Source organism: Rhagoletis pomonella, unplaced genomic scaffold (assembly GCF_013731165.1).
Source record: "Rhagoletis pomonella isolate Grant_MI unplaced genomic scaffold, Rhpom_1.0 Rhpom_scaffold_00014, whole genome shotgun sequence".
NCBI lineage: Eukaryota > Metazoa > Arthropoda > Insecta > Diptera > Tephritidae > Rhagoletis > Rhagoletis pomonella.
Window position 1 is genome coordinate 16,158,904 of NW_023458568.1, and position 10,415 is coordinate 16,169,318.

At 34.1% G+C, this 10,415-nt stretch overlaps 2 protein-coding genes and 1 long non-coding RNA gene across 3 annotated transcripts in view; 2 read left to right on the top strand and 1 right to left on the bottom strand.

Annotated features, from left to right (window-relative positions):
* Positions 1-10,415, top strand: part of LOC118749276 (protein furry-like) — a 1,083,341-nt gene that overhangs the window by 373,714 nt on the left and 699,212 nt on the right. The gene's annotated exons all lie outside the window — the stretch shown is intronic.
* On the top strand, positions 4,947-5,595 carry LOC118749285. The gene is made up of 2 exons (XR_004994193.1): positions 4,947-5,003; positions 5,058-5,595. It is a non-coding gene; the product is annotated as an uncharacterized LOC118749285 (long non-coding RNA).
* LOC118749281 (putative nuclease HARBI1) lies at positions 6,584-7,244 on the bottom strand. Its single transcript, XM_036484082.1, has 3 exons — positions 7,154-7,244; positions 6,939-7,083; positions 6,584-6,880 (listed from the first exon to the last, which is right to left on the bottom strand). Exons 1-3 carry the CDS (start codon positions 7,157-7,159, stop codon positions 6,702-6,704), a joined length of 330 nt encoding a protein of 109 aa, XP_036339975.1. The 5' UTR covers positions 7,160-7,244; the 3' UTR covers positions 6,584-6,701.

Here is a 10,415-nt window from a genome sequence, read left to right on the forward strand (position 1 = left end):
CATAAAAGCAAACCGTTGAAAATTGTTGAAATCGGACTAAAATTGAGGCCGATTTTCATATAACGGTAAATTTCAGAAATGCTTGAAATTTCAATATTTCGAAATTTAAGGACGCTGATTTTCTTAAAATATATACACCCCGGCTTATGATGTAGCGGTAGCTTTCGGAAAGGAGGAAGACATATATTTAATACTTGCGCCGGGTATTTAATGTTCGGCTCCGCCCGAACTTAGACTTTCTTACTTGTTTTAAGGTGCATTCGTCGATACCATCCGAGGAAGCTAGTGTTCCTGTCATTGAATATACCGAACTTAAATGTGTACGTGTACAGGCTGGTAATAGTTATGTTTATTTAACTCTTTGCTACATCCCTCCTAATTCTGCCATATCAGTACGTACACAGCTAGTTTCTTTACTTGAGTCCGTAACTGCAATGCTTACGGCTTCTGATTCGATGATTGTTTTGAGTTAAACCATAAATGAAATACATAGCAATAAGTTGTATAGTTCAATTACTAGATATGTTTTTGCGAAAGCTAATTTCAGAAAAATTAACAAAGAACTTTAAAAGTTCTTTTAAACTGTATAAAAGAACGGGCTTACACGGCGATTACATAAAGTACTCGGTTTTGCGGCATTGCTACTTTGCACTAAATAGGAAATGTTATAAGTCATGTTTATGTTAAATTAAAAAGAATTTAATTAACAATCCTAAATCATTTTATGGTTTCGTAAATTCAAAGCGTAAGGTACATGGATTTCCGTCCGCTATGCACTATCGCAATACTGTGTCTAGCGACAGCCAACTTATTGCCAACATGTTTGCCCAGTTCTTTAGGTCCAATTATTCGGTAGACTCCTATACGAGTGGAGACTATCCGTATGAACTTTGTACGATTAACTCAGCTTTTATTAGAGCAATTTCTTCCGATGAAGTTTAACACTATTGAAAAACCTTAAAAGCGTTATTTAGGCCTGCGCCTGATCATATCTCGACCTGTTTCCTTAAAAACTGCGCTGAGAATATCTATGAACCTTTAGCAACTCTATTCAACTTGCCACTAAAACATGGAGTTTTTCCGTAAGCTTAGAAGGAATCTTTCATAATACCACTTCACAAAAATGGTAGCAGGTCTTCTATAGAAAACTATCGAGGCATAGCGAAGCTCTCCGCCTTCCCCAAATTATTCGAGCCATTAATGTTAATCAGATGACATATTCTATATCTTATTCAATTTCACAATCTCAGCACGGGTTTTCTAAAGGAAAATCTACTATCATTAATTTATTGGAGCTTACAACTCATTTCTCAAACGGTTTTAGAGAAAATTTTCATACCGAAGCAATATACACCGATTTCAGTAAAGATTTTTACAAAGTATGTCACTCGTAACTCATCCGTAAACTCGACCTAATCGGCTTTCAGGCCAGTCTTCTTCAATGGATCTCTTCTTACCTCTCTGATAGAATACAAGGAGTTATTTTTAAAAATTGTTCTTCCAACATCATTAAACTTTCTTCAGGAGTTCCTTAGGGAAGCCACCTTGGTCCGATTCTGTTCCTCATCATTCATTAATGATATTGCTTCTATAATAAAATATTCAAAAGTTTTAATGTATGCCGATGATGTGAAACTTTTTAAATCATTGTCCCCTATCCAAGAAAGGTATTTGTTACAAGCGGATCTAAGCAACGTGGATAGTTGGTGTAGTGCAAACTATTTGGCACTAAACCTTAAAAATGTAAAGTTATGTGTTTCTCTCGAAGGGCTATTCAACCAGCTGTTTATTCAATATCAAATTAAAATCTGGAGCAGGTATCCAATTTTGTCCATTTTGTTATCACAATGGATTCCAAACTCAATTTCATATTGATGTTACAGTCAAAAGAGTTCAAAGATCCTTATGTTACAAAGGCTATTTTACCACTTTATTAAGACCTATACTAGAATACGGATCTATTGTTTGGAATCCCCGCTATTCATTCAGAAAGGATTGAATCAATTCAAAAACAATTCTTGTTTTTTGCATTGCGCGATTTTAACTGGGATTCAGACTACAATGTCCCCACTTACACTAGTTCTCTCAAGCTCTTAAATTTGACTACACTCGCAAGTCGTATAGAAATGTTAGGTATAATATTTATCGTAAAATTAATGACAGGCTTGATTAATAGCCCGGCCCTTCTGGCTGAGGTAAATTCTAATGTTCCCTCTCAAGTGTCAAGACACTTTCGACCTCTATTTTTGAAGCCATGCAAAACTAATTTTGAACTAAACGAATCATTCCGTTGTTTATGTCAAGATTTTAACTCTCATTCCAGCACGCAGCAGTGGAACTATCATTTCCACTCTCAATAATTGAAATAATGTCTTTAGCATATCCAATCAGCTGATGAATTTGATTCTGTAGCTGAACAGTTTTAGATCTCGTCACTTAACAAACTCCTGTTTCCACGACTCGGCACCAAAAAACAAAAACAAAAGGTTCTATACGTTATGCGGACTGCGCCCTTCGTGTCGGTTTAAAAACCGTTGGGATTAATAAAAAAAAAAATAACGCTCGATGTATGTACACTAGGGTGGCCTTTATTTTAATTTATCGGATTTTGTTAGGTCACACCCCCTAGATTGGTGAATATTCATGAAAAAAATGTGTTATTCAAAATTTCAGGTCAATTGGTGAAAGTTGAGGCGTGTCGATCGTTAGTTGTTAATGGTTTTAATAGTACATATTTATTTATAAACAATACAATAACGATACAAGTTATAAGTTGTTACAACGCAAATATATTTACTTGAAATATGTATGTTTTCGTATTGAGTTAAGACTAAATTTTGGCGAGTTTACGCGCATACAAGAGGTATTGCTCAAATGTAGAATTTGCTTATTTATTTATGTACATTGCAATGGAATTAATTTTTTCTTGATGCTCAAAAGTCTTTAACCGGTTTTCCCCTGAAAATGATGTAGACATATACAAAAGGCAAATATAATATAATTTTTATAAAATTATTCCATTATTTTGTGTACTAACACCGTTTAAAAAAGTATTTTGTTTTTTGAAAAATGTGTATTTGGTGAAAAATAATACAAATAGATCATCCGCATGCTCCACTCTCTCCATTTATTCATTTACTTCGTGTTCTTAACTCTGAAAAATAAAATCATTGTACTTTGATAATTATAATGATGCTAACGGGCCATAAAGATAACTTAAGATAGAAACAATGAGAAAACGGCATAGTGCATGATAAAAGTTTAATTCCCCATCAGAAGCATCAGATTCAGTTTCTGTATGTCCGAAATTCTCTTCTAAAAGCACGTCTATTACTTCTGGATCAAATGATTTTTTTTTCTGACTGTTTGTAAAGGCCTGTAATAAGAGGATCGGAAGAATCAAGTAGACAGTGAAACACATCTCAAGTTTACCGTGCCTTGAAGTTTTTTCTTCTAAAACGTTCACGATATGCTTTAAAATCTTTATTTCGCGATTCCTGTACCTTTCACTTAGTTGCCCAATCGGTAGAAGGAAATGCAATACAATTACGGCACCCTGCATTAAAATTGTTTGCACTGTTGTTGTCATTGAATATAACAACCGTTGTTCAACATATCGGTTAATTTGTAACGATATCAGGTGTTGCGATATGATATCGATACAATATTTTCTTCCGATATTTAAAATATCGGAAAGTTTTCTCTACGTTCTCTAGGCTTCTGAATTGAAAATAAAATTGAGTACATGTTGGAAAATGTGTTCGTTCTCGCAAAACAGCTTTTGGCGTAGTAACCATGAAGAACAAAAATTCATAAAAATATCAAAATTTCTTAAATCAGTTTGCAATTTTCAAGAAATAAATGCTCGTAAATTTATTTCTTCAAGTAAATCTACAGCAAAAGCAAAATACTTCCTGCATAAAAGTGGTATATGCTAACCAAGACAACCCAGAGCTGCTGTATGGCATTTCTTCAGCAGATTCAACTGATAATGAAATTTTGTATACCGAAAAAAAAACTTAAAAATTCTGTGTTTTGAGGTCCTCTGGAAAACCAATTGAACGGTACTATTTGTGCTTCCCATTTAGAAATACATATATATGTACATATGAAGAGGTGTGTCTCTTTGAAAGTATTAGACTTGCTTGTGAGGAGGGGTAAATCAAAGTTGCTGAACTCAGGTTACTGATTCTTCAAACTCATTAAAGTGCATCTTATCCAAAATAACTTCGTTATTTGAATTTATGCTTATTGCCTTTTAATTACGAATATACGTGGTGCGCAAAAAAAATATATCTATGTTAACCATTTCGTTTTCGATATTTCAGATATTCAATATATCGATATTATTTTACTAGATATATTGGTATCGGATATTGCGAATTTAGAATAACGCGATACCGATATACCGAATTTTCATTGGCGATACGCATCCCTAGCTGGCACACAATCCCCCAGTATTAAGACATAGAGTGTTGAATTTATATTCATGCATATTATGGTATCCGACAGATGGTTGCAGAGGGAGTTTTACTCACTTTTGACAGAGTTTGGTATTATCGAAAACGCTCGATAATGCAGTTTGCGGATGAGTCAAAAGAGGTTAATGCAGTTTGCGAATGAAATAAAAAAGTGGCATCATTGAAAACGCATCCGATCCGTGATTCGTACAAATTCCTCTATCTGTCATTCACGCGCCATTGTGCTCCGGATACTAAAAACGATGAGATGGATAGCAATAAAATGTAAGAAAAATCACAATTATTTGTCCCTTTAATATTGTAATATTGTAAAAAAACACAAACTTATGTGTTTTAGGAAGCGTACAACGACCAGGCAGCAATTTAAATGTTTAGTTTCCAAAATGAAGGAGCATCCGGACATAAATAGCAAAAAATTTTACTAAAAATGCACCTGATTTGGTAGAAAGATTTTTGGAAAGTGTGCGAGAGGAGTTGAATTCGATTGGACCGCCATCAAAAACCATTGCCGAATGGAAAAAGGTTTGCGAAATGTTGAAAAGCTAAAATATATTATTCACTAAGTTTGAACCACAGGTTTGGTCGGACTATAAATCGGCGATAAAGAAGAAGCTCGCGCATAACAAAAGAGAGCTACATGCTACTGGTGGAGGAGAAAATAGGGAAATTCCCTTAACATCTATGGAAGAAGTTGCTACCCTTCTGTGTCTTAATGATTGCGTTGGTGGTATTAGAAACTCCAAACAGTTTGGAGTGCCACAGGGGAGAAATTATGATGACGCAGTTCCATCTACATGAAATGTTCCACAGATGAGAGCTTCTGCTACGAGAGATGTACCGCAGGAGAGAATATCTGAGGACACTTCTCCACCTACTCGGAGAGATTACGATGGTATTGAAGCTCACGAAGACGTAAATATTGAGAATGATCAAAATATTTCTAACCAAAGAAGAAAAAGGAGACCCGAGCAATTCGATTTATTAGAGAAGCAAATAGGGGTTCAAGAAAGACTGTACGAAAAAGTGTCTGAGGCTGTTGAGAACCAACAGGAATATTTTCAACACATGAGGGACCATTTAAAAAGACTGAATAGATCAGTAGAGAGGCTAGGCGCTGTGATGGAAAAGGCTGCTATAGAAAAATTAAGATTAAAAAGGGAACTTTTAAATATTGAGTTAAATAACGTCAACAGACACCTTAATTCTTAAAATAAGTGGCCCCTGACAATTTTTTTATGAGATTTGTTTATATTTTATATTGGATTTTTTTTTTATAACTGTAGTGCCTGAATACTTTCTGAACAGGAGGGCTTTATTATTTAAGTTTTTTTCTGTTTTTTGAAAATACTGTGTATGTAAATCAATGAAGTGATATGATTTTATTTTTTATCTACATCCTTAGTGTGTAGACAACTTTGTGCAACACTTTGCCAGGAAGGCTTTTTACTTAAATATTAAGAAATATGTATGAAAATGAATTTTGTGATAATAAATAGTTTTATTTTACAAAAAGCTACGTAACATCTCATTGCGAATTTTAGTTGATTCATTTGTATATCGTTGAGGTTGTACAGGTTCGCCTACATATTCATCGGGTTCGTAGACTTCCTCTTGGTATTCGTCGGAAATATTATAATGTATCCGAATGTTGTGAAGTGCTGCCGCAACGTTTACAATTTGAACCACTTTCTCAGGAGCATAATGTAGTTGGCGAGCAGAAAGGAGACATCGGCACTCGAGACGGGCGCGGGATAGCGGGACCCGCGGGACCCACGGTACTCATTTAAAATTGGCCGGGATGGGCGGTATCGGGAAGATCTGTAAAAATATGGCGGGCGGGACGGGACCAAAATCCTTTCCCGACACTCCCGATAAAACCGCAACCCCCGCAAATTCACAAAATCTTCCTTAAAAACGATGTTTGAAATATGCTCTTCTAATGTTTTATTGAGAGGAAAACGAACAGCAAAGCAAAACAAAATAATCGGAAGATGCCAGATCTTTCATTATTATTTTTATTATTAAAAATTAATTTGAAAGACATGAACATTTTTGTCACACGTTGAAATCTCAACCGATCGTTTCAATGAGTTGTCCGTTTGCAGCCTGCTTTAGAGATAGATATCGGGACCCACGGGACCCGCGGTACAATTCTGAAAACCACCGGGATGGGCGGGTTCGGGACTTAAAAATTGAATTTCGGGATGGGCGGGATCGGGATTAAATATTTGGTCCCGCGCCCATCTCTAATCGGCACCAGTTCTTCCAAACGCCTATGGTCCGTTCAACAATATTACGGCCTTTACTATGGCTTTTATTAAATCTGCTTTCTGGACTATCAACGCCTGCACTTCGAAAGGGTGTTATATGCCAGGGTAACAGTGGATATCCAGAGTCACCTATGGAAGATCATTACAGTTAAAATACGCACTTTGATTATTCGTTATTTTTTTGTACCTAGCAGTCTTGTGCTTCTGTCTCCATTTTCATACTGCGCTTGGAAGTAGGTGGAAGCATCACTATTTTCCCAAATAAAAGAATCGTGACTTGCACCTGCATACCTACTGTTCACATACCTTATTCTTTGCTTATGGTCACATATCTGAAAATGCAAAATAAAAGAATATAAATAAATAATAAATTGAAGAAGTTCAAACTCATTTAGTTATTACTATCATTGCATTAACACTGTAATATCCTTTCCGATTATAATAAAGGTGTGCATTGCCTGCAGCTGGTTTAAGAATTTTAATGTGAGTACCGTCTACATACATGACAAGGAATTCTAGTTTTTTCGAAAAAATATCTTTTCGCTTCAAGTTTTTCATTGTCCGTCATTGCTAAAGTAATCCATCTGGGAGATAAAGTTGCTTCTAAGATGTTTAGTACATCAGAGAGTACTACAGAGACTGTGCATTGTGCCATGCCAATATTAAAATCTTGGCCAGTACCATTCTGATAGCCCCCTTCAGCTAAAAACCTTAAACAGACTTCTAATTTAAGCTCTGGTGTTATGGAACATGATCTTCGAACTGGAGGCAATTTCTGCATTAATATTTCCAAAACGTACTTGAATGCTAACTTGTTAAGCCGGAACTGTTTTACAAATCTGTATAAGGAACTCACAAGTTAAAATGAAATAAAGACTTCAATAAATTTACTCACACCTCATCCGGCAACTCGAATACATTCACAACATTATCCCTGACTTTCCTTGGTGTTTTCATCGAAATCAATAAAAAAAGCCACAGAATCCATTTAATATTTGCAATAAATTTCACCAACGTTAACAAAAATCCTTCACACATATAAGCACAGCTGATTATGTTGGCAATACAGTTCACAAGAGGCAACGCAGTGCATCCGTCGGTATCAATAATAGCGTTTACTTAAAAAGTGAATGGAAAATTATTAAATCGATTGGTTTTTGTTTTTGTGCTGCAAAGTTTTTATAAATGTATTAATCAAGCTCAAATTTCATATTTATTTATTATTTATGTTTATACATCAACCCTAAAAATTTTAAACAAATCAAACAAATGAAGTGTTAACCCCGCCCGTTGTGGTATGGAACGCCTCATATATACATATATATAGATAATATATATATGGATACAATAACAAGTAATTTTTAGCAAAAAAAAACCGGCCTAAAAAATATATATATATATCTATATATATTTCATGATCCAATGATCGGATCTTAACCAGATTAGTATGGGACTACCTCTGAGACACTATCTTTCCGATGCAAAGAGAATTATCGAAATCGGTTGACGTGGTCCAAAGTTATGCGGTAACATACATTAAAAAAAAAATATTCCGACGAACCGATAACCTCTTCCTTTTTTGGAAGTCGGTGTAAAATACCAATTTGGCCCAGCTGATTTGTTTCTCTAACGATAAGGCAAATTCATTTCGATATACAATTATTTTTAAATATAGTTTTTGCGTACTGCACCTTTAAAACTAATAACCAAAAACAAAAAAGCGCAATTCGGTTACTTTTTTATTATTTCAAATATCCACGCGCTAATTAGGGATAGCTGTAAGGCTTTAACTTTGAAATCCAATTTAAAGATAGTTTGCATTTTTCTTGTATGATTCAAACAATGGCAGCCACAGTTTCACTTAAAAGAAAACATTGGACAAATTTTAATTGCTCAAAAAGGTGGCTGCCAAGCCTATCCAATCAAACAGGCTGAAAGAGTATAATCTTTGCTCACATTATTTTATTTCTCAATAAATACCTTTAAAAATATGAAAAACTAAATTAAGACGTTAAGCAAAAGAGCACTTATATTAAATTTTTGGGGGGCGGCCGGCACGCTTTAACTTTATCCGATTGACCTAAAATTTTGGATAACACATTTTTTCATGAATATTCACCAATCTGGGGGAGCGACCTAACAAAAATTAAATTTAAAATTGTGCCATATGGTTAAGGGTCACCCCAATGTACACATATATGTATGTACATTAGACTGCATCACTCCCCATACAAAAAAAAATCAGTACTATTTTTCCATTGGAATTATAAAATCTATTATATTTTAAGACGTCCACCAAAATATTTCGGAAAAATATTAAGATTTAAGTAAGCTGGAACGATTTGAAAATACCTCCAAAAATGGAGTTTTTTATGAATAAAAATTGTTTCTTAAAGATTTTTTTTAACTCCCTCAAATGACAAAACGGTTCAAGCTTAAAAAATTTACATACAAAATATTTAAAAAAATTAAAAAAAAATTTGAGCGGAATCGTAATGATGAGATTTTTGATGCTGTTTTCTTACTTTTTTCAAAGATTGGTATAAGAAAAACTTGAATAACTGAACCTTAAGTCTTCCGATTTAGACTTAAAAGGTGTCATTGGAAAGGTATTTTCTCACCCTTTCTATTTGTTTGCTAATAAACTCATTCAAAGGATGCAAGAGAAAGGTAGGATGAGCGAACGTCATTCGAAGTTGAATTAAGATGTGTTGGTGTTTGAAAAAAAAAAAATGGGAACCGAATGACTTTTTTTCGCACAGAAATAAAAACAGTATGAAAATACTTTTCTACTGAGATCCCATAAGTCTAAATCAGAATAGTTTTGGCCCAGTTATTCAAGTTTTTCGTAAATCAAAAAAAAAAGTAAAAAAACAGCATCAAAAATCTCATTCTTACGATTCCGTTGAAAAGATTTTTAAATATTTGTATGCCGATTTTTTAAGTTTAATCTGTTTTGTCATCTGAGGGGACTTTTTTCAAAAACTTCTTTAAGCAACTATTTTTATTCATAAAAAACTCCATTTTTGGAGGTATTTTCAAATCGGTCCAGCTCACTTAAATCTTAATATTTTTGCGAAATATTTTGGTGGACGTCTTAAAATATAATAGATTTTGTAATCCTGGCGGAAAAACCGCAACTTTTTTTGGTGATGCAGTCTAATGTACATATGTACATATCCATTACATATCTACCCCCTTCAATGAGAAGAACAATATAATTCAGAAAGCAAATATAAATAATTCAGAAAGCAAAATGGTCAAATCTCTGCCGCCAGCAGTGTTGCCGTTTTAGCCCTTTGGTAGCTAGATTTAGCTACCACATACTGTTTTTGGCCACATAAATTTAAAATTGCCCCTAGCCCTTTTTTTTAGCCCTTTGGAGAATTTATTCATACTTGGTATGAAAAAGTTGTATATGCTTAATTTGATCTAATTATTTTTTTTCATTTAGTTTAGTTTAGTTTATTTATTATTCAACTTTAGTACACGAGATTACAATTTTTTTTTACCTTCTTACTTTCCTTTTATTAGCTCGGGATGTAACTATGTAATACTAGCGGCCAGGTACGTGCTTCGCTACGTATAAAGTGAAATATTAAATCAAACTCATTTATAAAAAAAAAAAATATATTTAATTATTTGCTAGCTATTTTAAAACTTA